This window comes from Oncorhynchus tshawytscha, linkage group LG02, assembly GCF_018296145.1.
Source record: "Oncorhynchus tshawytscha isolate Ot180627B linkage group LG02, Otsh_v2.0, whole genome shotgun sequence".
Lineage (NCBI taxonomy): Eukaryota > Metazoa > Chordata > Actinopteri > Salmoniformes > Salmonidae > Oncorhynchus > Oncorhynchus tshawytscha.
In genome coordinates this window covers 11182695-11210380 of record NC_056430.1, presented here as the reverse complement: position 1 = coordinate 11210380, position 27686 = coordinate 11182695, and the positions used below count along the sequence as shown (strand labels likewise).

Genomic DNA, 27686 nt, shown 5'->3' with positions numbered 1-27686 from the left:
GCTATTTTTTGGATTAAATGCACTATACAGAATTAGCTAAACCAATACGGTAACGTTATATTTGAATGCACTTTTGTTGTGCCATTCGGGAGGAACTGTTTTGCTCTTGTCTCAATTTCTACACCCGGACCTTTTTACGGACGCACTGGTGAACTCCGTAGCCTATTTCTTCACGCCATTGTAATATTAGTTTATTTTCAGACTTTGGAAACACTTTGTTAGGGTTCCTAGCTCAGTTATCAGGTTGGTGTTGAAGCTACTGGGAACCAGGTGGTGTGATAAGAGAACGAGACTGACATAATAACAGCGGACATCATGTCAACCGACTCCTGGGCCCAGGCTGTGGACGAGCAAGAAGCCGCGGCGGAATCGGTAACGTTAAGCGCCAGCCGAACTGCTCTTTGGCGAAGTGTATTTTGTCGGGTCATTGGGCCTATGCTTCGGCTGGTTAACGTTAACTATGGATTCTGTTCAACAAAAAAAATAAAATAGCAAATGACATGAATTAACTAGTTAAATAGTTGACCGATATTGCAATCAATCCACAGTACATGCATGACCCCTCGACCGTATTACCGTTCACATCATAATGACTACTGTAACTAGCTAGTTTGGCTAACGTCAGCTAGCTAATTAACTAGTCAAGTTATCAAACGTTACTTTGCTAACTTGGCTAGCCAGATCAGCTAACTATTAATAGTTTTCATTGCATTGTTTTCATTGCATTGTATGCACGTTCTCTGTTACATACAATTATATCTCGTTAGCTTTAACCCGATTTAATGTATTTCTTGTCACGACTTTGGACGTGGTAAAGAAATGGCATCTGTCCAGGGAGGAAGATCCTAACATGTTCACCCACTCCAATTTGTGCAGCACATGCCTTACCCTGAAATGACCCGTTTAAAAACATTCCTGGACATCCTAAAAACCATATTATGCTTGTTTATATTTCCTAGATTGGTAGCCTACAAATCAAAGACAAGCCTGAGGAAAATGGTAAGAGAAGTTATCCCATGTTGCCTATTTTATAAACAGGCTATGTGGTTTAGCATAACACATGATCTGAAGGATTACAACTTACATTTGTGAATCAATTCTTGTTAACTAGTTTGGGTGAAAACAAAATGTGTAATTGAAAAAAGTGTCAACTTGTTCTGAGATACCACAGGCTAACAAATACCATATGGTACCCTCAGGTACTGCCAACGCTGCATTGGCGACGACAGCGACGACAACAACAACGACGACGTCGACAAACACAGCAGCCGCCAGCGCTACAACGCCTGCAAAGACCGGAGGAGGAGAGGGAGACAAAACAGGGGAGGAGGATGATAAAGGTGTTTACTATCAGGCAAACAACACAACATGGGATGACCACAGTGGTGGAGACAGTACAAAATTGTCTGTCTTGAGTAAAAGATATCTTAATAGTAAATGACTCAAGTGAAAGTCACCCAGTAAAATACTACTTGAGTAAAAGTCAAAGTATTTGGTTTTGAAATATACTGAAGTATCAAAAGTAAATCGAATTGATCTAATATACTTAAGCATTACATAGAGCCATGACTACATAGAACTCTATTCCACATCAATTAACTGACGCAAGCAGTAAAATAAAATATAAAAAAACACTTTATGGAACAGGACTGTGAAGCAACACAAACATTGGCACAGACACACACACACACACACGATAACATACTCACTATACATACACATGGATTTAGTACTATATGTTGTAGTGGTGGATTAGGGGCCTGAGGGTGCACACTATGTTGTGGCTGGACCCCAGGAAGAATAGCTGCTGCTTTGGCGAATGGGGATCCATAATAAATACTAATGTGACTGTTTTCAGATGACAAGGCGGCACAGTCGTTATTGAATAAGTTGATACGCAGTAATCTAGTGAACACAACCAATCAAGTAGAGGTTCTACAGAGGGATCCCAACTCTCCGCTTTACTCTGTCAAATCCTTCGAGGAACTACGGCTGTAAGTTCTATGTCCTGTCTATGTCCTGTCTATAAAGTCTATGTCCTGTCTATGAGCTGTCTATGTCCTGTCTATGTCCTGTCTATGTCCTGTCTATGTCCTGTCTATGTCCTGTCTATGAACTGTCTATAAAGTCTATGTCCTGTCTATGAGCTGTCTATAAAGTCTATGTCCTGTCTATGTCCTGTCTATGAGCTGTCTATAAAGTCTATGTCCTGTCTATGTCCTGTCTATAAAGTCTATGAACTGTCTATGTCCTGTCTATGAACTGTCTATGTCCTGTCTATAAAGTCTATGAGCTGTCTATGTCCTGTCTATAAAGTCTATGAGCTGTCTATGAACTGTTAAGAGTGCCCAAGGTGGTATGAATGTTGTTCAACTAAAATGACAAGTTTTGAACAGAATCTGTTGGCACATGTAATGTGCTCTGGGCCCCTGGCTTTGTGTCCATATCTTTTCTTTGTTTTGAATGTAAAAAATGTCCCCTTAATACTCCTGTTTCCCTCCCTGTCCCCACAGTAAACCTCAGCTGCTCCAGGGAGTGTACGCCATGGGCTTCAACCGACCCTCCAAAATCCAAGAGAACGCATTACCCATGATGCTCGCTGAACCGTGAGTTTACAGAGAGCTTCAGTCAATCGCTCAGTTCAGACACTTCCTGATTCCTCTTCGTCAGTCACACACATCTCTCAGCTTTTTGTATCAAGTTGATATTAATTCCCTGAATCCCAAACTAGTTGACAGACTAGAGATGATTAGTTTTGTTTGGACAGAAGGCCTATAGACATAAGATATGCTGTGTAGAGTCTACCTCTCTGTAATACCCAACATCCTCTCTGTCTGGTCTTGCTCTTCTCCATTTAAACTGATATCAAACTGTTCCATTGATCTGATTGGCCATTAAACAGTTTTACCAGAACAATCATCAAGCTTGGTCTTTCCTGTCTCCTTCTCTCTGTTGATCTGACCTGTGCTCTTGTGGCTACCAGCCCACAGAACCTGATAGCCCAGTCTCAGTCAGGGACGGGGAAGACTGCTGCCTTTGTCCTGGCCATGCTCAGTCATGTTGATCCCAACAACAAGTTCCCACAGGTGAGTTGAGCCCTGACCCTTGACCTCTTAGGGTCAATTTCATTAGGGTACACTGTCTGCTTGCTTGGTTTTTTTGTACCGGGTCCAGGTAGGACCTTTACATGTTTTGTGCCTAATGGCATGTTTAGGTGATCAGCAGGTGAGATGGTATATAACACCTTTCTCTCTCCTCTCCCAGGCTCTGTCTCTCCTCTCCCAGGCTCTGTCTCTCCTACCTATGAGCTATATAACACCTTCCTCTCTCTCCTCTCCCAGGCTCTCTCTCTCCTCTCCCAGGCTCTGTCTCACCTACCTATGAGCAATATAACACCTTCCTCTCTCTCTCCTCTCCCAGGCTCTCTGTGTGTCTCCTACCTATGAGCTGGCCCTGCAGACAGGAAAGGTCATTGAGCAGATGGGGAAGCATTACTCAGAGGTCAAACTAGTTTACGCCATCAGAGGAAACAAACGTAAGTCTACTACGGAGTCCTTTTTAAAGTCTCAACTGATTTGACTGTATTTCAAACCAGAGTGTGAAACACTGGTATGACTGTTTTATCACAATGAGCTGACCAGGTTAATCATCCACCACAGTTGTTGTAACTGTGGTGAACAGGACAATGTGAAAAGGGGAATGTTCTCTCTTCTTCTCTCCCCAGTGCAGAGAGGTACCCAGCTCCAGGAGCAGGTTGTGATAGGGACGCCAGGCACCATGCTGGACTGGTGTCTGAAGTTCAAGTTCATCGACCCTAAGAAGATCAAAGTGTTTGTCCTGGACGAAGCTGACGTCATGATCGCTACACAGGGTCATCAGGACCAGAGTATACGCATTCAGAGGTACACACATTGACCCCTTAGCCAACTTCCTGAAACACAGAGAGAGAAGACTACCAGTTATAAAAACCCACCCACCACAATGACCCCCTTTTCTCCCTCTCAGGATGCTACCCAAACAGTGCCAGATGCTGCTGTTCTCTGCCACGTTTGAGGAGACGGTGTGGAACTTTGCCCAGCGCATCGTCCCAGACCCCAACATCATCAAGCTGAAACGGGAGGAGGAGACGCTGGACACCATCAAGCAGTACTACGTCCTCTGTAACAGCAAAGAGGAGAAGTTCATGGCCCTCTGCAACATCTACGGAGCCATCACCATCGCTCAGGCCATGATCTTCTGTCATGTGAGTTATTCCACTTACTCAACGGGATAATGAGTAAGTTGTTTGGTAAAGGGGATTTGTAGATCGGTGAGTGCACACTGCGTTACTTAGCCACAGATAAGTGTTGAGGAAATGTTTAATTCCCAACTGTCAAGTGTTAAATCTGATAATGTTAATGGATGTAAACAGAATGGCAAGATGACAAGCTGTTGCCTGACACCTATTTAATCATCTCAGATCTACACTAGGAGCTACGGGAGATGTTTCCGATGGCTAGGGGGTGGATTGGGGATGTGGTGTTTCTCTCCGTGTACTTTATCCTTCTTGTCTCTTTCCCGCTCAGACCAGGAAAACGGCGGGGTGGTTGGCAGGTGAGCTGTCCCGGGAGGGCCACCAGGTGGCACTGCTCAGTGGGGAGATGCAGGTGGAGCAGAGAGCTGCTGTCATCGACCGCTTCCGAGACGGAAAGGAGAAGGTCCTGGTCACCACCAACGTCTGTGCCAGAGGTAACTCAACCAATCAAACTATTGGTCTTTTATTTAAAGGCCCAGTGTGTAGTGTTTCCACGTGGTTTTGATCGTGTTTGTTAATGTTATACCTATTGATCCTTGAGGAGTTTCGAGTTAAGGAGAGGGTCCTTTTTACCTCGTGATGCAAAAGTAACTGTTCAACTCTTCTTCACATGGACGTAGACTGATGACATTATATTAATACACTCGTCTTCATCGAATTATTTTTAGTGTTCTTCACCTGGGTAATTATTTGATGTTGTACACTCATTTTATGTTTGGTCTGTCCATCCACCTATTCTAATCTGACCATTTAACTCTCCCTCCAGGTATTGACGTGGAGCAGGTTTCCGTGGTGATAAACTTTGACCTGCCAGTGGACAGAGACGGTAACCCGGACAATGAGACATACCTGCATCGGATTGGCCGCACGGGTCGTTTTGGGAAGCGGGGATTGGCCATCAACATGGTGGACAGCAGGTTCAGCATGAACGTCCTAAACAAGATCCAGGATCACTTCAGTAAGTCAGGATATCTGAATAAATCATTTATTTATTGACTTTTCACATAAAATGTGCTACCTGCCAAATGATTTTCAAACTTTAAGGTTCGTTTTCCCGGACAAGGATCAAGCCTAGTATGGACTAGAAAAGCACTTTCCATGGAGATTCTTCTTTGGGCTTGCTTTTTGGTCCAGGACTAGGCTAAATCATGTCCGAAAAACCGTCCCCAGCAGTGTGACTGTCTTAACGATGACCTCATCCTCACTAATCATCCACAGATAAGAAGATCGAGAAGCTGGACACTGACGATCTGGATGAGATAGAGAAAATCGCCGGCTGAAAAGAGTTCAGAACCACATGACTTCTCTAGTCCCCCTCCCTCTTCCTGCTTCTCCCAGACCACCCCCCCCACCCCTCCCCTCGAACTGTTATTATAGTGTCTTTCATTTTAAAAATGTAGTGTTGGAGAGAAGAGCAAAGCCACAAACACAGCTATAATGTTTACATGTGGTTAAATGTCTCTCAAATATGTTTTTATAAGTCTCTGAAACATTCCCATTTCACTCTTTGTACTTCTTAATGAATAAAGTTTATACTTAATGAATAAAGTTTATAATATTAGCTAACATATTTTTCATTTGTATATGTGCATTGTAATGCTGTCATGGTGGTAGGCTTAGAGTGCAATGGCTTATGGAAAAACGTTTTAAATTATGCCAAATCAAATGTTACTACTGCCCGCATCTTCCTTGTTTATGCAGTTATTTTGGTGGAATGGAAACAAGCCCTCTCATTTTATATAAAGATATTTTTGTTTAACCCAGTCCCTGAATGATATCTCAAGGAGAGAATACAGCATAATTAGGAAAATAAACTTTTAAGATTTTAGTTATCATGTGTGAATGTTTTGCAAATGAATACAATAATTCTGATGAGTAGTACAAAGAGTGAAATAGATTTGTTTTCTGCAGTCTTTTGTTTTTAAAAATCATAGTTGGTGATGGTTAGAGGTCAGGGGTTCGTGCGAACTTGTGTCAACCTTTCTGCGAGCCACTATAGTAGTGCAGTGTTCAAGTCACATGACATCCTATTTGTTCGTTTTCAGGATTTTCCCTCAAAAGGGGATATGGAGAGAACGTAACTTTTGTTACATGTTTAGACCAATAAAGTACAGGTAAATTAAACTATATAAAAATGTATATAACTATACAAATGTGTAATTTAGACATTCAACCATGCATCATCTCAACCTCAAATGTTTTTTTTTATCGATTAGAAAACGACACAGACCTCGATACATTGTTTCTTAAATCTTCTCACAGTGGAACTGGTGTCATTGTTAGGTATGTTATCGTTCATATCTGATTGACCATGTACCTGGAGACTCACCTGTCAAGATGTTAGCTATTGGTCTGATGTTTATTAACCCACACAGATGTCCCCATCTCTGAATCTGGAGGGAGAAGTTTGACTTTCTGCTCACACCATTGTGTTTTAATTGAAAACTCCACCCAAAAAATATATATTTTGTTGTTTCATTAGTCCATTGATAATGTAGTCCCAAAATATGTCAGCAATGCCTTTTTCAAGATGTACTTAAATAATACAGCCAGTATGAACCATTTGTCATCATACCCTATCATACTCTATTTATGTATTTGGATATTTATACATCTTAACTTGATTGCTGACATGCTAAATGTTTTAGGACTACATCACTAATGAATCAAATACCAAAATGGAGGCTGCTTTAATAGACATTTAGTCAAATGTCATTAACTCATTACGATTGTGAGGGGCTGCAAGAAAAATATGGAAAAAACAACCTGGAGATTGAATTACCCAGCAATGCCTTGCTCAAGTGCATTTTCTGTCAAAAATATTGATATTTATTTTCAACGATATTATTGGCTCAATATTCTGAGTTATGACTTGAAATGTCATATTTGACATATGACCACCTCACCCTGAGTGTAGAATGTGTGATTTGAAGCGAAATGCTTAATGTGACTAAAGATGCCTATAAAGACTCACTGTGGGACAGTTTTAACAGGCACAGATTCAGCCTTAAACCTGTACTTTAAAAGCATTTTCAATTGAGATTCTCCATTGAGTTTGTTTTCTAGTCCAGCATTAGGCTTGATTTGTGTCTGAGAAACCACCCGTGTGTGTTTATTAAGTACTGAGATGCATGGACAACCGGACACAAATATGAACATGTATATACAGCACTTGCTACATTAGGCCAAAGAAATCTGAATGAAAAGTGTGGCTGAATGATTGATTTATAGTCACCTAAAAGCAATTCCTTACCAACTGAAATGTTTATACACCTACAGCTTCTTTGCATTATCGTGAATTAACATTTAACGGGTGACTTTTCAAAACGACCTGTATTTGGAGAACTTTTAGAGGTGTCCTTGATATAATGACAACTGTTTGATTTGAATGAGGCTGGAGTTCTGTTTGAGTCCCTCACTTTCTACTGTTCTGTTAACTGTTCAGAACGGTTCAATTAACATTTAACTGTTCGGTTCTGTTAGCTAACTGTTTGTGGGACTTCTCTTAGCAAGTCACAGTGAATATCTGAGTGTGTGTTCTTGAATGGGGAAAATGAATCACTGATGTTAAGTTGAATAACATGTTATTGTTCTCTTGGTCAGGAAAATGTGTATATATGCAGTTAGATTTGGACATTTGGATGTATACTTATGAGTTCTGAGTGCGCTGTGTTGAGTTGGCCCACTATTTACCAGTCTGTACACAACACTCCTACCAAACTGTTGTTTTGGTCTAAAAAAAACAAACAAGTTACCAATTTCCCCAATTATTAATAAAAATTTAAATCAAGATTTAAAGTTAGGGTTGGATGTTAGTATGTCTTCATCTACACTTTGGTGTGTGTGTCGTGGGGGTGTGTGTGGATGAATGAAGAGACATTCCAGAAACATTTCTGGCGTCAAAATGTGTCAAGGCGTTAGCTTTTTTTTTCTCCCTTCTGGTCATACAGAGAGATGATATGTATCCTACTGTAGTGGGCCCAGATCAGACTAGTGTCTGACTGTTGTAGATAGACACAACAAGCTAGAAGTACAGCTGATGTGGGTGTTATCTGAGACGCAGCAGAGAGAACAAGACGGGCAGCCTCACAGCTTAACTTGACTTCCTCCTTGGACCCCAACCACAGTTGAGTGATTATGTACAGTACCAGTCAAAAGTTTGGACACACATTCAAGGGTTTTTCTTTATTTGGACTATTTTCATCATTGTAGAATAATAGTGGAAATATCAAAACTATGAAATAACACATGGCGTAACCAAAAAGTGTTAAACAAATCAAAATATATTTTATGTTTGAGATTCTTAAAAGGATCCACCCATTGCTTTGACAGCTTTGCACACTCTTGGCATTCTCTCAACCAACTTCACCTGGAATGCTTTTCCACCACTTTTGAAAGAGTTCCCACATATGCTGAGCACTTGTTGGCTGCTTTTCCTTCACTTGGCGGTCCGACTCATCCCAAACCATCTCAATTTGGTTGAGGTCGGGTGATTGTGGAGGCCAGGTCATCTTGATGCAGCACTCCATCACTCTCTTTCTTGGTCAAATAACCCTTACACTGCCGGGAGGTGTGTTGGGCCATTGTCCTGTTGAAAAACGAATGATAGTCCCACTGAGCCCAAACCAGACGGGATGGTGTATTGCTGCAGAATGCTGTGGTTGCCATGCTGGTTAAGTGTTCTAATCTCCAATTTGGACTCCAGACCAAAGGACAGATTTCCACCGGTCTAATGTCCATTGCTCGTATTTCTTGGCCCAAGCAAGTCTCTTCTTCTTATTGGTGTCCTTTAGCGGTGGTTTGTTTGCAGCAATTTGACCATGAAGGCCTGATTCACGCAGTCTCCTCTGAACAGTTGATGTTGAGATGTGTCTGTTACTTGAACTCTGTGAAGCATTTATTTGGGCTGCAATTTCTGAGACTGGTAACTAATGAACTTACCCTCTGCAGCAGAGGTAACTCTGGGTCTTCCATTCCTGTGGTGGTCCTCATGAGATCCAGTTTCATCATAGTTCTTGATGGTTTTTGCGACTGCACTTGAAGAAACTTTCAAAGTTCTTGAAATTTTACGTATTGACTGACCTTCATGTCTTTTAGTAATGATGGACTGTCGTTTCTCTTTGCTTATTTGAGCTGTTCTTGCCATAATATGGACTTGGTCTTTCAGCAAATAGGGCTATCTTCTGTATACCCCCCTCCCCTTGTCACAACACAACTGATTAGCTCAAATGCATTGAGAAGGAAAGAAATACCACAAATTATATTTGAAAGCGGCACACCTAATAATTTAAATGCTTTCCAGGTGACTACCTCATGAAGCTGGTTGAGAGAATGCTAAGAGTGTGCAAAGTTGTCATCAAGGCAAAGGGTGGCTATTTAAAGAATCTCAAATATAACATATATTTGGATTTGTTTAACACTTTTTTGGTTACTACATGATTCCATATGTGTCATTCATAGTTCTGATGTCTTCACTATTATTCCACAATGTAGAAAATAGTAAAAATAAAGAAAAACCCTTTAATGAGTAGGTTTTCTAAAACTTTTGACCGGTAGTGTGTGTGTGTGTGTATATATATATATATATATATATATATATATATATATCCCATTCGTCCTTGATCACTCAACTGTGGTTGGGGTACCATATATATCTATATCCGATTCCTCCTTCCTTTGCAAACTGTTGGAGCGAAGGCCCTGTGCACAATCTACAGCCAAACAATAACTTCTCTGAAAGAGGTTTAAAACTTTTATAAAGTAAAAAATTATTCCAATTTATTTCTGAGATTGTACAAAACTAGTTATATCCATTTAGGGGACCGTTTAGGCTTGAGAGCATCCCCAGAGTCAAATGCACTGTATATATTATACTTAATGAAGCATTATACTTGTTCAGCACATCGACATTCAATCATACTTTTATTTTACCTTTATTTAACTAGGCAAGTCAGTTAAGAACAAATTCTTATTTTCAATGACAGCCTAGGAACAGTGGGTTAACTACCTGTTCAGGGGCAGAATGACAGATTTGTACCTTGTCAGCTCAGGGGTTTGAACTTGCAACCTTCCAGGTACTAGTCCAATGCTTTAACCACTAGGCTACCCTGCCGCCCCCATACTGTGTTAAATGCAAATGAAATGAAAGTCAAAAAGATATTACAGGGTACATGCTGTGACCTGGTGGTTTGGGTGTCACCCTGACAGCAGTGACATCAGATGCCCTCTGCAGTATAAAACCCTGGTGAGGAGGCAGTGTCATGTCAGATGCCCTCTGCAGTATAAAACCCTGGGGAGGAGGCAGTGTCATGTCAGATGCCCTTGTGTGTTAGCAGTCTCTAGCTCGCTCATCATGCGTGAAATTGTACATCTACAGATTGGACAGTGTGGAAATCAGATAGGCTCTAAGGTAAATTTACTGTTTACTATTGAAATGAGTTAAATGTGTTTTTATTCACTGAAGGGTTGATAAATTAACAGTTTTATATTCAAAGGGGTTAAATGTATTTTTTATTCACCAAAGGGTTGATAAATTAAATGTTGTATATTCAAATGGGTTAAATTGGTTTTTTACTCACTGAAAGGTTGAAAAATGAACTGTTTTATATTCAGATGGATTAAATGTGTTTCTTAAACACTATAATGCTTTAGCTCTATGCTTATCTTGATTCCAATCACAGTATATATATACTACCGCAAAAACTATATATATATATATATCTATATATATATATATATATACTTCAAATGCAAATGCAGTATATATACTTCCACTAGAAATAAAATAGATATACTTCTACTGCAAATACAATATATATATATATATATAGGAAATACAAATACAGTATATATACTTCCACTGAAAATACAATATATATATATATATACTTCCACTGAAAATACAATATATATATATTTTATTTACATGCAATGAGACTTAGAAACTGGTACAGTAGGGTATGTTACTTGATGATAATGTTGATGCCTTTCATATACTATTCAGAGTAGTAAAGCACAACATACCTATACATGTAAACCAATTGGCATTCTCTTTAGTATAATATATATATATATATATATATATATATATTTCATGTTTGAAATAGTGTATATTGAGTTATTGGGTGCTGGCACGTTGCCTGCTGTGGCGGTTGTTGAGTGTGAGTGACAGGGAGTTCCCCAAAGGGCTCTCTGCTTAGAGATAAGAAGGAAGTCGCAGAAGGCTGGTACATTGAAGGGTGGGACATGTTTATCATGGCTGCTGCTGAGGACAAGCAAGAGCAACTGTATGATGTGTTCGATTTTCGCTACAGTTCACCACTATGGACGGCTCACACTTCATCATAATGTGTGTATTGGGGCATCTGTTGGGGTCTGGGGGAGTTATCATTAGAGCCTGAGGTTTTCCTGGCCTTTTGACCTGTTGAGTTGTCCCTGGTTCTGTGTTTTAGCTTTACTTTTGTATCAATGTCTTCACATCTATCCATCATGTCTTTACAGTTTTGGGAGGTGATCAGCGAGGAGCATGGAATCAGTGCTACAGGAATGTATGAGGGGGATGATCCTCTTCAGCTGGAGAGGCTCAACGTCTACTTCAACGAGGCAAATGGTAAGAAAAATGGATACAGTATTGAAAAATGAAGAGCGTTCTTCAGTCCACAGGACTATCAAGATATATTATCGCAAATCATTTATTACATGTTAATTTGTTCTTCCAGGTGGTAAATATGTTCCCCGGGGCCTGCTCCTTGACCTAGAACCAGGGACCATGGACAGTGTCAGGGGTAGCCGCATAGGAGCTCTCTTCAGGCCAGATAACTTTATACATGGTGAGAGTAACTGTACATCTGATCAAAGTTATTGATGACAGAAACGGTAGATCTAATCAAAGTTATTGATGACAGAAACGGTAGATCTAATCAAAGTTATTGATGACAGAAACGGTAGATCTAATCAAAGTTATTAATGACAGAAACGGTACATCTAATCAAAGTTATTAATGACAGAAACGGTACATCTAATCAAAGTTATTAATGACAGAAACGGTACATCTAATCAAAGTTATTGATGATGATGGAAACTCAATAATGATACTCTTTTGACACTATTGTAATATGCATACTGTATCTTAAAGGGATATTTAACTTTTTTACATTTAAAGTGGCACTCCAGTCTCCTTTTCAACTCATTTAACACATGATTAACTTCACAAAAGGCACATCTCAATAGGTGGTCCGGGTCAGTATTAGGTTCCTTTATTGTTCCTCAAGGGGGGAGGCCGATGACATCACAGATTCCTGTCAGACCAACTCCTTGAATGCACTAAACCTTGAAGGTTGCAGTTGTGCATATTTTACTGTATTTATATTTGGGATATATCGCTTTTCTTGGGATATCGCAGTAAATGTTCAGAAATCGCTGGAGAACTTCCTTATTTACAATGTAAGTTAGTTGCACTAACATGATGGGCACAATTATCTTTCTGCCGGTTTCTATGAAATAGGAAACTCTGGTGCTGGGAACAACTGGGCCAAGGGCCACTATACAGAGGGAGCAGAGCTTGTGGACACCGTGATTGACAGGGTGCGTCAGGAGAGCGAGGGATGCGACTGCCTTCAGGGCTTCCAGTTTGTCCACTCCCTAGGTGGCGGGACGGGGTCCGGCATGGGCACCCTCATCATCAACAAGATCCGTGAGGAGTACCCCGATCGCATCATGACCAGCTTCAGTGTCCTGCCCTCGCCCAAGGTGTCAGACGTTGTGGTGGAGCCCTACAATGCCACGCTGTCCATCCACCAGCTCCTAGAGAACACGGATGAGACCTTCTGCATCGACAACGAGGCTCTCTATGACATCTGCTTCCGTACGTTGAAGCTCACTAACCCGACCTACGGTGACCTGAACCACCTGGTGTGCATGACCATGAGCGGAGTCACGACCTCCCTGAGGTTCCCAGGCCAGCTCAACGCCGATCTGAGGAAGTTAGCTGTCAACATGGTGCCCTTTCCTCGCCTCCACTTCTTCATGTCGGGCTTTGCACCTCTCACAGCTCGCGGCAGCCAGAAGTACCGCACCCTCTCCGTGCCCGAGCTCACCCAGCAGATGTTTGATGCCCGTAATATGATGACCGCCTGCGATCCCCGAAGAGGGCGCTATCTGACCGTGGCTGGGATGTTCCGTGGTAAGATGTCCACCAAGGAAGTGGACGAGCAGATGCTGATGATGCAACAGAGGAACAGCAACTACTTTGTGGACTGGATCCCTCACAACTGTAAAGTATCTGTATGTGACATCCCACCTCGGGGGCTCACAATGGCTTCCACCTTCATTGGCAACAACACGGCCATTCAGGAGATCTTCCGTCGCGTAGGAGACCAGTTCTCGCTCATGTTCAGGCGCAAGGCCTTCCTGCACTGGTACACTGGCGAGGGCATGGACGAGATGGAGTTCACAGAGGCAGAGAACAATCTGAATGACCTGGTGTCCGAGTACCAGCAGTACCAGGATGCCAAGGCTGACGAGGAGGGTTGGGGGCCCGAGGAGGTGGCTGAGGAAGAGTCGGCTTCACCGGCTGCAACGAGAGTTCAGAGTACGGAAGTTACGACGATGGAGACTGTGGCAGAGACTATTGAAACCATTGAGACTATAGCTGAGTAGATGTGGCATCATATGTTGTGTGGAATAATCATATTGTCACTGTCTTCTCGGTTCTGAGCAGCAAGGCTGTGTCTGGAAGCTTCAACAAGAGTTTTTCCTGATAGTTTATAACAAGGGCCCAGGGTTTTTCCAGGTCAGGTCATGAGGTCAGGGAAAACTTCTGGCCCTACTCTAGTATTTGAGTCATAGTGTCCAAAGGAGATATCAGGATAATTGCCTGTTTAATGAAATGTACAGTGTGGTAATAGAGAGAGTTAATTCAGTGTCAATTGCCTGCATTTGTATACTGATGTAGGCCTATTTGATGTTTTTTATGAAACTGAATAGATCAGGAAAGAATCTGTCTGACAAATATAGATAACAAATTATGTCAATGTTGTAATGTAGACTACCGGATTTCCCAAACTTGATTGAGATCATATGCAAATTTTAAAAAGCTGTATTTAAAAGGGGAGTATAATGTTCTATTTGTTAATTATTTTGTGCCTCAGCAATTTTAGCAATGTATTCAGTGTGATATTGTGAACCATTTGTATTATATTATTAAAATTCTCCATTATAACAATAGTTCTCTGTGTGCTTAATTTGTGTGGATCTTCCAAGTTCAAACATTATTGTCAATGAACAATGTCCTAGGCCTGGTTTTAAAGCCCCATAAACGCTACAACAACATACAGTAGCTAGAACTCAGTCAGTGAGGACAGTTGGCACATAATTGCCTCCCACTCCTCCCATCTGACAGAGAGAGATTACTTGTGACTGTCTCTGTCCAGTTTGATAAGACCATTTGACAAGGCAGCGGAATTCCCCCTTTTTGTACAGTGATAATATGCTCAGATCAGGCTGAAAGACCCATGAACTGTACCACCTGAAGACAGAGACTAATCTATGGACTAAAGGCCATTGTAGCCTCAGTGGAGGCTGCTGAGGGGAGGACAGCTCATAATAATGGCTGGAATGGACCAAACGGAATGGCATCAAACACATGGAAACCATGGTGTTGATGTTTTGCTAACATTCCAACTATTCCTCTCCAGCCATTACCACGAGCCCGTTCTCCCCAATTAAGGTACCACCAACCAACCTCATGTGATAGGAATGTAGCTTAGAAGGAAATTATATAATCCATACCAGAGGATAATGACCTAGCATTCAGTCATCTCTGCAGTAGCTCTGTACTCAGAGGACACCACATCCAAGACCATGTTTACTCAGGATCAAGGTTGGACACACATTGAGTGATTAGTTATGTAACCTCACTGAAGGGGATAAATGTAAACATTGTCCAGTTGTTTTTACTATACTGTGATCCTATGTGGAAAGTGGAATAGTCTAGAGGACGTGTCAAACACATCCCAAGGTGGGCCGAGTGTCTGCAGTGTTTTCCCTGCTCCCTTGTACTTGATCAATGAATTAAGGTCACTAATGAGTAAATAACTCCACTCACTGGTTGTCTAGGTCTTAATTGAAAGGAAAAACCAAAAACCTGCAGACACTAGGTCCTCCATGGAAGGAGTTTGACACCGCTGAGCTAGAGGATAGAGCTCCTATTTAGGAGAGAAAGCAAATCATCGTTGAAAAACATTACTATTAATATGTGTTTATTTATTCAATTAATAAAAATGGATTCAACAGTAAGTCTACCTCATAGGACGTTATTCAAATGTGCGTTTGATATAAAGAACATGCACACGCCAACATGCCAAAACTTGTGCCTGCCAGAAGAACATCCTGTCTAGTAGGCGCGTGCGTTTTGTTTTCCACTTCGTCTGTGCGTTGTCGACCGCTGTCAATCAACGCAGGGGAATGCGGCGGAAGTGCGCCACACAAACATATGTCCCATGACTGCGCGTCGTAGGTGGTGGGGGGGGTTTGCGCTGGGTCTTTTCTGAAGGTGGACGGTTTTCCCAACAGTGTGACTGCAATCACCGGCTGATTCACTCCTAAGCTTCCCATCTCACCGACCATGAAGATCTGGACATCGGAACACATTTTCAAGTGAGTAGACAGATTTCTATCTATTCATTGATTTGTTCGTGTTGTTTCGCTTAGTATCCGATTTTGTCTTGAATTAACTGATTTAAGAATTCAACTTCACGATTTGTAACTTGGATCCCATGTGGATTTGGGTTTAGTCAGCAAAAGTTAACTAGCTAGTTATTTCAATGACTGTGAGAATCCTGGCCCTGGCAGTTTGTATCAGTTAAACAGCATCTGAATATTTTAACTCAGCAGCTTCTAGCGGTCAGTGTCAGATTGCAGCGGAATTGCGTAACCAGCTCGTCGTAGTAGCAACCTTTCCCCTAGTAGTTGATGCGTCACACCGCAAACACATGGCTTCTGCCTCCTCCAATGCAACCTAGATTCTTCATCGAGAAAGAATCAATCCGTGGATACATTTAGGCTATTTTACAAGTCAAAGCACCAGTTTAAAAAAACAAGGATGACACTCAGCTGCTATGTAGACAGAGTTGAATTAAACCAGTGAGGTTTTAAACTTCCATATCTCTTATCAGAGCATGTTACCCCCTGTCCTGCTCACTGCATCGATGAATAATAATCAACTCGTAGAGGCTGTGGCACAGAAATAGACGAATGCTCATAGCGCTAAACGGCACCTGTTTCATCCACACAAGTGTTTAAATAAATATAGGTATTGTCATGAATTGCACTTGTGATTTCAACTTCAATGTTAAAGTGTGTGTGTGTCTTATTATCCATGTATTTCAGTGTCTGACTACCATGTGGATATCAGTAAAAACGTGCGTAATATAAATTTGAATGCTGATAACAAACTCTTTCTCCTGTCCACAGCCATCCTTGGGAGACAGTCACCAAGGCTGCGATGCAGAAGTACCCCAACCCCATGAACCCCAGTGTGTTTGGGGTGGATGTGTTGGACCGTAGTGTGGACTCACGGGGACGCCTGCACAGCAACCGGCTGCTGAGCGCTGAGTGGGGCCTACCCTCCATCGTCAAGTCGGTAAGTGTTGTTGTTATTTTTGATAGAAATTCAAACACGTAGAAGTATACAGGCTCTATATAGATCAGAATGAAAGACAGGATCTATCACAGTAGATTCTACTTTAGCAACATAACAGTAAGCAGTCTGGGTGTCATACTAGCCTTTTCGTTCAGCATTTTCTCTGCAATATTCCTAGAAATAGAAAATCAAATGTTTATCGTGCAAATACGTCACGCTTCATAAAATGAAAGTACAGCAAGACGGTATCTTTGAACTTTTGACCTGCTGTTTCAAACCTTTCAACTGCTGTGTGGAAAAAAAATGTGGGGTGTCATGGTTTGAGACTCCTACCTGGTAGACTGCTCCTAGTACCCCCAGCTTCAGTGTTACTCGAGTTCATAGCCTAGCTTCACAGCCATATCTCGGTTACACATTCTCACACACTCTGCGTCAGGCCAGGCAATGCCTCTTCCATTACGCAGTAGTTGACCTTGGCCCCCAATACTCCCAGCCGTAGGGTGCTATTCCTGGACGTGGGGGGGGTAAGAGTAGCAGGCTCGCTGCCCACCGCTAGCCGTGGCACGAGACTGCATTGCTCTATGTCTGGCACATGCTGTCCTGAACAAGCTGGTACCATTCCTGTTCCTAGTATCCTGTCCTGGCAGTACAGAGCTACCCCTATAAAACACAATCCTGTCTGCTCAGTACAGAACTGTCCCTATAAAACACAACCCTCTTATCAGTGATGCAACAGGCAGACCTCGACCTATGCTGCCAGGGGCCTGCTGTAACAGGTGGAAGGAGGGGCCTGCTGTAACAGGTGGAAGGAGGGGCCTGCTGTAACAGGTGGAAGGTGGAAGGAGGGGCCTGCTGTAACAGGTGGAAGGAGGGGCCTGCTGGGTGGAAGGAGGGGCCTGCTGTAACAGGTGGAAGGAGGGGCCTGCTGTAACAGGTGGAAGGAGGGGCCTGCTGTAACAGGTGGAAGGAGGGGCCTGCTGTAACAGGTGGAAGGAGGGGCCTGCTGTAACAGGTGGAAGGAGGGGCCTGCTGTAACAGGTGGAAGGAGGGGCCTGCTGTAACAGGTGGAAGGAGGGGCCTGCTGTAACAGGTGGAAGGAGGGGCTGCTTTGAATGGTTTCCAGTCTCATCACCATGTTCTTGTCTGGTGTCGCTATTAAACACTGTCTGGAATTAGTTTACTCTTTGCTGCATATGCAAATTGCCACAAGATTACAGTTACGACTACAAAGGATTTGTAAAAGATTAGGCGATTAATTTCATCTTAATTTATTGACCAGGTAGACTAACTTCAGTTTTAAAATGACAGTTCATACACATCTTATTCTTCAGTTTTTTGGGGGCAAATATTCCTATTATTTTTCCTTTGAAATGAGGTCATCTCCAGAGCTCTGATCTGACCCATAGTCTAGTACTATGGAAGCATTAATCACTGTGCTCCTCCCTTGCCTTGTCCTTTAATCTTAGCCCCCAGAAACTGGTGCTGTGACGAGAGCCTACTCAACTCTGCCTTTTGGTTTGGATCCTGGGAGGGAAGGTCGGCAGAGTCCTTTGACAGTCTTGCTCCTCCACCGGCCAAATCATTGACAGGACACTGTCTCCTGGGCTTTAATTCAAAAAGTCTCTCATAGTAGGAGTGCTGATCTAGGATCAGATTGTCCTTATACTTCAATCAATCAATCAAATGTATTTATAAAGCCCTTCTTACATCAGCTGATGTCACAAAGTGCTGTATAGAAACCCAGCCTAAAACCCCAAACAGCAAGCAATGCAGGTGTAGAAGCACGGTGGCTAGGAAAAACTCCCTAGAAAGGCAGGAACCTAGGAAGAAACCTAGAGAGGAACCAGGCTCTGAGGGGTGGCCAATCCTCTTCTGGCTGTGCTGGGTGGAGACTATAACAACATGGCCAAGATGTTCAAATGTTCATAAATGACCAGCAGGGTCAAATAATAATAATCACAGTGGTTGTCGAGGGTGCAACAGGTCAGCACCTCAGGAGTAAATGCCAGTTGGCTTTTCATAGCCGATCATTGAGAGTATCTCTACCGCTCTTGCTGTCTCTAGAGAGTTGAAAACAGCAGGTCTGGGACATGGTAGCACGTCCGGTGAACAGGTCAGGGTTCTATAGCCGCAGGCAGAACAGTTGAAACTGGAGCAGCAGCACAGCCAGGTGGACTGGGGACAGCAAGTAGTCATCATTCCAGGTAGTCCTGAGGCATGGTCCTAGGGCTCAGGTCCTCCGAGAGAGAGAAAGAGAGAGAGCGTACTTAAATTCACACAGGGGACAGAATAAATACTCCAGATATAACAGACTGACCCTAGCCCCCCGACACAAACTATTGCAGCATAAATACTGGAGGCTGAGACAAGAGGGGTCGGGAGAGACTGTGGCCCCGTCCGATGATACCCCCAGACAGTGACAAACAGGCAGGACATCTAATTTATTATGATCTGAAAAGTAAAAGTGATCCTAGATTAACTCTACTACCCAGACTTTGTGTAGATTGGGGCACGTGGTCACAAAAAGTCTGGGTAGCAGTGATATTAATAGCAATTGTGTAGATTGGGGCAGGCGGTCACAAAATTGCTATTAATATCACTGCTAAGTCCTTTAAATATATATATTTTTAAAGTCTAGCACATAAACCGGCCAAAATCACTCAGAGGGCATTGACATCGTCGGAGAATCTCTGAGACAGAAAATATGACCGACCTTTAGAAAATAACAATATTATAAATGAGTGGACTGCTGAGTGGAGGCCAAGTGTACAGTATATTACTGAGAAACCAGATTAACCAATCTGTTAGATCCAGCACTGACTTGTCCACAGACATGTCCTATATACCTAACTAGTGCACAAAGGAAACCGTCTGATACATGTGTTCCTACTGGCTAGGCCGTTGAGATCAGTGCAGGATGGACACTGTGCTCCGTCAGGACATTTGAATGACACTAAAACAGGGCCGGGTCTGGTGCTTTGATCATGTGGGTTCTGTTCTCTCTCATTCCAGATCATTGGCAGAACACAGACGTGCACATACATTCAGGAGCATTCTGTAGTGGACCCCATTGAGAAGACATTCTGGCTTCAATCTTCAAACGTGAGTTCTGAAACTTTTTATGGTTTCAGCATAATGTTGTATATAATACTTGTTGACATTGAGACATACACTGAGTGTACAAAACATTAGGAACACCTGCTCTTTCCATGACAGACTGATCAGGTGAAAGCTATGATCCCTTATTGATGTCACCTGTTAAATCCACTTTAAATCAGTGTAGATGAAGGGGAGGAGACGGGTTAAAGAAGGATTTTTAAGCCTTGAGACAATTGAGACATGGATTGTGTGTGTGTGCCATTCAGAGAGTGAACGGGCAAGACAAAATATTGAAGTGCCTTTGAACAGGGATGGCAGTAGGTGCCAGGCGCACCGGCTTGTGTCAAGAACTGCAACGCTGCTGGGTTTTTCACGCTCAACAGTTTCCCGTCTGTATCAAGAATAGTCCACCACTCAAAAGACATCCAGCCAACTTGACACAACTGTAGGAAGCATTGGAGTCAACATGGGCCAGCATCCCTGTGGAACGCTTTCGACACCTTGTAGAGTCCATGCTGTTCTGAAAAGGGGGTGGGGGGTGCAACTCAATATTAGGAAGGTGTTCTTAGTGTTTTGTACACTCAGTATACATATAAAGTGGGAAACAGGATGTAAACATTATTAGAGTTACCAGTGTTCAGTGACTATGTACCGTTCAAAAGTTTGGGTCACTAAGAAATGTCCTTGTTTTTGAAAGAAAAGCAAAACATTTTGTCCATTTTAAATATTAAATTGATCAGAAATAGTGTAGACATTGTTAATGTTGTAAATGACTATTGTAGTTGGAAACGGCTGATTTTTAATGGAATATCTACATAGGTGTACAGAGGCCCACTATCAGCAAACATCACTCCTGTGTTCCAATGGCACATTTTGTTAGCTAATCCTAGTTTATCATTTTAAAAGGTTAATTGATCATTATAAAACCCTTTGCAATTATGTTAGCACTGCTGAAAACTGTTGTTCTGATTAAAGAAGTAATAAAACTGTCCTTCTTTAGACTAGTTGAGTATCTGGAGCATCAGCATTTGTGGGTTCGATTACAGGCTCAAAATGGCCACCAACAAAGAACTTTCTTCTGAAACTCGTCAGTCTATTCTTGTTCTGAAAAATGAAGGCTATTCCATGCGAGAAATTGGCAAGAAACTGAATATCTCATACAATGCTGTGTACTACTCCCGTCACAGAACAGCGCAAACTGTCTCTAGCCAGAATAGAAAGATGAGTGGGAGGCCCCGGTGCACAACTGAGCAAGAGGACAAGTACATTAGACTGTCTTTCTCAAACCAGAAGCCTCACAAGTCGTCAACTGGTAGCTTCATTAAATAGTACCCACAGAACACCAGTCTCAACAGTGAAGAGGCGACTCCGGGATGCTGGCCTTCTAGGCAGAGTTCCTATGTCCAGTGTCTGTTATTTTGCCCATATTAATATTTTATTTTTATTGGCCAGTCTGAGATATGGCAGCAGTTCAGGGCAAGCTACTTGGTGGAGGCTGGATTAGTGGTGACTGTTTAGCCTCAATAGAAGCTGTTTCTCACAATCTCATTCCCAGGTGGGTAGGGGGGGGTGCAACTCAATATTACCAAGGTGTTCTTAAAATGTTGTATACTCAGTGTACATCTTTCGTAGGTGGCATGTTGTAAGACCTATAGCCTGGCTGTTGCATTAATTTGTTACAAGACCAGTCATTTAACCATTTACAAAACATGCTGTGTTGAAGAACCTGAAACTCTGGAAGCTGTCCTGGTCTCATTTCCAATAGCAGATGATTGTGTCTGAGAACTCAGGAACCCTGAATGTAATGAGCCAAATGGTTTGATATTTATGGAAGGTCTACCTTGTTCTGTACTGAACAAAAAATATAAGCGCATCATACAACAATTTCTATGATTTTACTGAGTTACAGTTCATATAAGGAAATTAGTCAATTGAAATAAATTCATTAGGCCCTAATCTATGGATTTCACATGACTGGGCAGGGGTGGCCCACCCACTGGGGAGCCAAACCCACCCACTGCGGAGCCAAACCCACCCACTGGGGTGCCAGGCCCAGCTAATCAGAAAGAGTTTCTCCCCACAAAAGGGCTTTATTACAGACCGAAATGCTGTTCTGACGATCCCGCAGGTGAAGAAGACTGATTCGGAGGTCCTGGGCTGGCGTGGTTACACGTGGTCTGCAGTTGTGAGGCCAGTTGGACGTACTGCCAAATTCTCTAAAACAACGTTGGAGGCGGTTTATGGTAGAGAAATTAACATTCAATTCTCTGGCAACAGCTCTGGTGGACATTCCGACAGTCAGCATGACAATTGCATGCTCCCTCAAAACATCTGTGGCATTGTGTTGTGACAAAACTGCACATTTTAGAGTGGCCTTTTATTGTCCCCAGCACAAGGTGCACCTGTGTAATGATCATGCTTTTTAATCAGCTTCTTGACATGCCACATCTGTCAAGTGGATGGATTATCTTGGCAAAGGAGAAAAGCTCTCTAACAGGGAGGTAAACAAATTTGTGCACAAAAATAAGAGAAATAAGGTTTTTGTGCGTATGGAACATTTCTGGGATATTTTATTTCAGCTCATGAAACATGGGACCAACACTTTACAATTTGCGTTTATATTTTTTGTTCAGTATAGTTCACAGTAATTTAGAGTGAATGTGTATATTCCATTAAACTCCCGAACGTCTCTAATGCTGTCTGCCTCTATGATTCTCTCTGCAGATCACATTCACTAACATGGTGTCAGTGGATGAGAAGCTTACATACAGACCACATCCTGATGACGCAGAGAAGTAAGTACAGTCAAACCAAGGAAGGCTTTACTAACTTTGTTCCATGCTTACAGTGTATCAGGGGCTACTTAAAATGGGAGATTTCGATCTCCAATGTCACTTCCCTGGTTAAATAAAGGATAAATGCATTACATGAATATATATTTATTTTTTTAGACAAATTCTCCACTCTTGTCTGTGCAGGACGATATTGACTCAAGAAGCTCTCATCTCAGTCAAAGGGGTTAGTCTGAGTAGCTACCTGGAGGGAGTTATGGCTAGCACCATCTCTGCAAACGCAGGCAAGGTACGTGATCTCGGTCTTCACCTCACCTACTCAGATGGCTGGTTAGAGGAACACTTGTATTTTCATGTAGTTTGAAAAAAACTCATGATGTCCATGATAGCTTGGTCTCAGATCTCTTCGTGCTGTATAGCCTACACCTTTTCTCGTGTTTGGCATGACAACTTCCATCGGAGCTATACAACACAACCAGATCCGGGACCAGGCTATGTCCTTTTGAAATCTGAGATAATTTATATTGTTTCAAATATATATATATTTAAAAAAATGCAACTTCTAATTTGTCTCCTCTTCCTCCATCAGGGTCGTGAGGCGATGGAGTGGGTGATCAGGAAGCTAAATGCAGAGATCGAAGAGCTGGCAGCCGCCGCCCGCGGCACCATAAGGCCTCCCATGGCTGCTGCTATGACTTCCGAGAAATGATACCTCTAAGTTCCCAGCGACCAGCCTGGGGACATTGTTCTTCTCCTGCGTCAGAACAGACTCCACCTCCCTTTAGACTGGTCTGATTCTCATCAACTGGACAGGAATCAGATCTACAAGTTTGATTACAATTCAAGTACTGTATTTATTGTTATTATTTAAGTACTAACTGAAATGAAGGGAACAACGGTAATCCTAGTATATATATATATATATATATATTTAAAAAAAAAAAAAACATTTTATAGGCGAGGAGCATCTCAAATGCCGTGTCTGTTGGAGTAGAATCTAAATATTCTCAGTTGCTCTGTGCCCAAGTTTGAGACTAGAGCAGGTCATGTTATCAGCATGCAGTAGTACTATAGCCTCAGGGACCGTGTCAAATATAGAGGACGGTTCAGCGAGTAACAACTTGGTTCTGCACCGATCTTGTTGGACTGTGCTAGCCTGGTGCCAGAGTTGGCAAGAGATCACAAACCGATCTGGGACCAGGCTAAGACCGTATCAGAGGTTATTGAATAAATCCTGGGGATGCAATCACCTATAACAGACAGAACAAGAACAGTTTCAACATGCTGCATTTTAATACCATCTTCCCTGCGCAAAGCTGAACCTAAATTAAGAATGGTAAGGCGTGGTTGGGGTTTTCATACTTGACAGTGACATATATTTATTGAGTGAAATCACTAACAAGGGGGGGAGTAAAATGTGACTTTGGGAAGAATTAACAGATAAGAAACCTCACAAAATTTTACTAATGGATTGTTCTTCGGTGCCTCAAGTCTGACCCTCTGCCAGCACAAAATGTCTGTGTTCTCAGTGTTATGACCCCAACAATGAATGCATTTTCTAACGCACATACTGTACAGAAGAGAGGGGTCATGCTCCGGGCCCTCCAGTAATATTCTGCATTCTCTCCCAAGAGTGAAACTAAGTATTTAAATAATATAAAATAAGTGTTTTGGTTAAATGTTCTGTACTGCTATAGCCTCCAGTATGTTAAGGAAATGTCTATGTTTGACGTATGGAGAGAATATATTATTTATTTGATGTATATAGAGAGATGAATGTGTTTTTAATTTGGTTGTAAACAATGGTACTTGTCAGTGGTACTTACTACCTGGGATGTCCAGTATATATTCTAGATCATAACCCTGAGGAGATCAAATGCCTCTGCTACCAACTCTAAGGGACGGTTTCCTGTACGCAGATCAAGCTTAACACTGGACTATTGATATGTTGTGTTTTTAATCCAGGACTAGGTGTAATCTGTGCAAACCTGACCAGAATGTTTTGTCTTGTGTCTATGGTGAAAACTTGTGTTGTCAAGGAAAGAAAGATGCTACAGTCAGTACGTGTGATGTATGCATTCCAAAAACCATGCCAGTTTGCTTTCTCAATACAATTGTGTTATGTTGCCAGAGTCAGTTCTAATATGCTTTAAAGTGGTAATGTCAAATATTCCTGGTTTGTTAATGAATGTTCTGTTCTGACATGGCCTGATGTTAGAACAAAGGGACATGTTGATCGTTCTAACATGTAAGGAGGAATTTTGTGGGTGTTTTTAAAAAATATATTTATTTTTTTACCCATATTTAGAATAAAAGAACTTAACTCTACACCTGCACAACAATAAAACTCAGTTGGTGCTGAAGTCATAATGGATTCGAATGCTTCTGTAAACTCAAGTTCCAAATGGTCAAACAGAAATGGAGACCAGGCATGTTGGTTTACGTGAAAGAAATAAAGTCCTCTAAAATATGTTTGCTTTTACATGTTGTTGTTTGAGCTCAGATAAGCAATTTAAATGTCTATGATTGTAGCTACATACATTTTAATTCTCTACTTTGACAAAGATTTGTGGAATAGGGTTTTATGGCAAAGCTGTCTGCACTATTCTGAGACCTGTGTATTTTGAGCAGCCAATATGCCTGCATTTTTTTTTAGGGGGGGAAAAGAGGTTGAGATGGCGGCAGAAGATGCCCTACCACAGCTCTAGGATCAGATTACCCAACGCCCAAATCCTATCCTTGAGTTAATTGATGTACTTTTCCTTTCCAAGGCTGCAAACCGCCAAGTCTAAGGGTAGAGCTCGAATAAATTCAAGCCCCTTGGGTGCTGCCATAGTTACACTAGAAGTGCCCTTCCAAGAAGGCTCAAGGTCAATGGCCACAGATAAAATGACATTTGATTGGACTGATCATGTCAACATCATACTTTCAAAATCTTAGCTAACAGTCCTCATGAATCAAGTTGACAATCTACTGGCAAATCCTTTTTAATCCTTGTCATATGAAGAGAAATTACAGATAAAATGTATCGGTGCTCATTGGACATTAACATTACACAAGTTGGAAATCGCAAATTCAACAAGTGGTTTGGAAGGAGTCCGTGGCTAACTGCAAGCATTGCAAAACAATCATTAGCCTGCTATTCAGTGGAGTGGCTTTGTGGTCTCAAGTATTTGATTAAGGGTCTCTTTTCCTAGTTTATAATGATAAACATTCAACATTGATGTCAGTGAAGCATGATTTGTGCCGCGCTCAAAACAACTTAACTCGGGAACTGCAAAATCAGACTAGTGAGTTCAAGACAACTGGGAACTTGGGAGAAAATGAGCTACGACTAGGAAAATATTTTTTGAACTTTCATCCAACTTGGAATTGTAAATCAGGAACACGGGCCTCTTTCTAGAGCTATGACCTGAAGATCACTGACGTCATCATGATTCAAGCTTTTCTCTCTCCCAGAGTTCCCAGTTGTCTTGAAAGCAGCATAAATCCAGAGAATGTCAGTCTTTGATGAAAGTTTTATGACAAAATTTGCCCATGAAGGACCGCCGTGCCACCTTCCTGTTCAAGTGAGCACAGCACAACAAGGTGAGTTCAAAAATGTATTTTATGCAGCTGCATAAATGATGTAATATGCCAGGGAGATATTTATACTGTAGCTAACAAAGTAACACTAAGTGTATGTTGTGTAGTAAGCTGTTACCAGCCCATGTGCCTCACCCTAATAATTTGGTCTATTTTCACCTCTTAATTTTGCCTACTGTTCTGACTTGGTGGTGCACATGTGGCTGTTTTAGAGAAATGTAAAAAACACATTTTGTAAGAGCTTTCATTGTCTTTTTATATGCCCCCTTCATTTATCCTAAGGTTCTGACTTGGTGTACAGGGAGAACACTAAGAACAGCCCATGTTCTGAATTCTGTCGCTGTACATTTCAAAAGTGCTGAACAAATAGTTATATTGACTACATCCGTCCTAGCTCGCTCATTAATGTCTTAATTGAAATTACTGATTGCCTCTTATCCGCTTGTCACCCCCTTATGCCATAGTTGTACATCTCAATTATCAGTAGAAACCATATTTGTCAGCCATATCATTTTTTTAAAGGCAGTAAATGAGGCTGAATGAACTGTTTTGCTGCCAGACAAGGTTCCTCTGATAGCCAGGTGTAGCAGTGCTAAGGTGTTGGGACATCTTTATATAGGCTCAAACAGTTTGTGGGCACCGTTATAGTGCAATTAATGTGTTGTTTAGTGTTGTGTAGTGGCTATGCTGGCATGCATCCCATATTATTTAATTTTGTTGCCCCACCAAGATTTACATACTAAAATCGCAACGGAACATGGCAAATAACCGGTTTATCAGTTTAGAGTGCGGCGCATCATCCCATGATATCCGTGAAGACTGCGCACATCAGAAATATCAATGAAATATTATAGTTCCTAAACATCACTTTCTATATTCCAATAAAAGAGTCATTTTATAGGCTGTGTTGCTTACCACGTTGTGTTGCTACCATGCTATGTTGTTGTATTAGTTCTCTCTTTATGTAGGTTTGTGTTGTCTCTCTTGTCGTGATGTGTGTTTTGTCCGGTATTTACATGTTATTTAATCCCAGCCTCCTTCCCCACAGGGTGTCTTTTGCGTTTGGTAGGCAGTCATTGTAAATAAGAATTTGTTCTTAACTGACTTGCCCAGTTAAATAAAGGTCAAATAAATGTAAGTGAATAAATAGGCATCAAGCTCATATCGGTCCTCTAGAACGCAGTCGTAATCTTCCTAGTAGGACTCCACAATAATGAGGTGGTGTGTATGTGGGTGCACATCCGTTTCAGCGTGTTTTGGGAGTCGAGCAAGAGTC

At 41.9% G+C, this 27686-nt stretch overlaps 3 protein-coding genes across 4 annotated transcripts; all 3 read left to right on the top strand.

Annotated features, from left to right (window-relative positions):
* Nucleotides 1-114: 114 nt before the first annotated feature.
* ddx19b (DEAD-box helicase 19b) lies at nucleotides 115-6423 on the top strand. The gene is made up of 12 exons (XM_024384219.2): nucleotides 115-372; nucleotides 960-999; nucleotides 1200-1340; nucleotides 1859-1994; nucleotides 2514-2606; nucleotides 2984-3086; nucleotides 3421-3535; nucleotides 3725-3902; nucleotides 4006-4243; nucleotides 4566-4728; nucleotides 5061-5252; nucleotides 5513-6423. The coding sequence occupies exons 1-12, from the start codon at nucleotides 316-318 to the stop codon at nucleotides 5572-5574; spliced, it is 1518 nt and encodes a 505-aa protein (XP_024239987.1). The 5' UTR covers nucleotides 115-315; the 3' UTR covers nucleotides 5575-6423.
* Nucleotides 6424-10549: 4126 nt separating this feature from the next.
* LOC112221846 (tubulin beta-6 chain) lies at nucleotides 10550-14518 on the top strand. 2 transcript variants are annotated; one of them, XM_024384242.2, is made up of 4 exons: nucleotides 10550-10703; nucleotides 11795-11903; nucleotides 12013-12123; nucleotides 12798-14518. In XM_024384242.2, the coding sequence occupies exons 1-4, from the start codon at nucleotides 10647-10649 to the stop codon at nucleotides 13949-13951; spliced, it is 1431 nt and encodes a 476-aa protein (XP_024240010.1). In that variant the 5' UTR covers nucleotides 10550-10646; the 3' UTR covers nucleotides 13952-14518. The 2 variants fall into 2 exon arrangements, with proteins under 2 accessions (XP_024240010.1, XP_024240001.1); XM_024384233.2 differs by lacking the exon at nucleotides 10550-10703 and adding an exon at nucleotides 11528-11642.
* A 1156-nt stretch (nucleotides 14519-15674) lies between these two features.
* Nucleotides 15675-23792, top strand: prelid3b (PRELI domain containing 3). Its single transcript, XM_024384252.2, has 6 exons — nucleotides 15675-15949; nucleotides 16766-16934; nucleotides 19947-20036; nucleotides 22758-22828; nucleotides 23012-23114; nucleotides 23415-23792. The coding sequence occupies exons 1-6, from the start codon at nucleotides 15918-15920 to the stop codon at nucleotides 23532-23534; spliced, it is 585 nt and encodes a 194-aa protein (XP_024240020.1). The 5' UTR covers nucleotides 15675-15917; the 3' UTR covers nucleotides 23535-23792.
* Nucleotides 23793-27686: the final 3894 nt, after the last annotated feature.

Coding starts and splice junctions, on each gene's coding strand:
- ddx19b (XM_024384219.2), top strand. CDS start 316: ATGTCAACCGACTCCTGGGCCCAGGCTGTGGACGAGCAAGAAGCCGCG. Junction 2,607..2,983: donor CCCATGATGCTCGCTGAACC/GTGAGTTTACAG, acceptor TGTGGCTACCAG/CCCACAGAACCTGATAGCCC. Junction 5,253..5,512: donor CAAGATCCAGGATCACTTCA/GTAAGTCAGGAT, acceptor AATCATCCACAG/ATAAGAAGATCGAGAAGCTG.
- LOC112221846 (XM_024384233.2), top strand. CDS start 11,583: ATGATGTGTTCGATTTTCGCTACAGTTCACCACTATGGACGGCTCACA. Junction 11,643..11,794: donor GGCTCACACTTCATCATAAT/GTGTGTATTGGG, acceptor ATGTCTTTACAG/TTTTGGGAGGTGATCAGCGA. Junction 12,124..12,797: donor GCCAGATAACTTTATACATG/GTGAGAGTAACT, acceptor TCTATGAAATAG/GAAACTCTGGTGCTGGGAAC.
- prelid3b (XM_024384252.2), top strand. CDS start 15,918: ATGAAGATCTGGACATCGGAACACATTTTCAA. Junction 15,950..16,765: donor ACATCGGAACACATTTTCAA/GTGAGTAGACAG, acceptor TCCTGTCCACAG/CCATCCTTGGGAGACAGTCA. Junction 23,115..23,414: donor TCTCTGCAAACGCAGGCAAG/GTACGTGATCTC, acceptor TTCCTCCATCAG/GGTCGTGAGGCGATGGAGTG.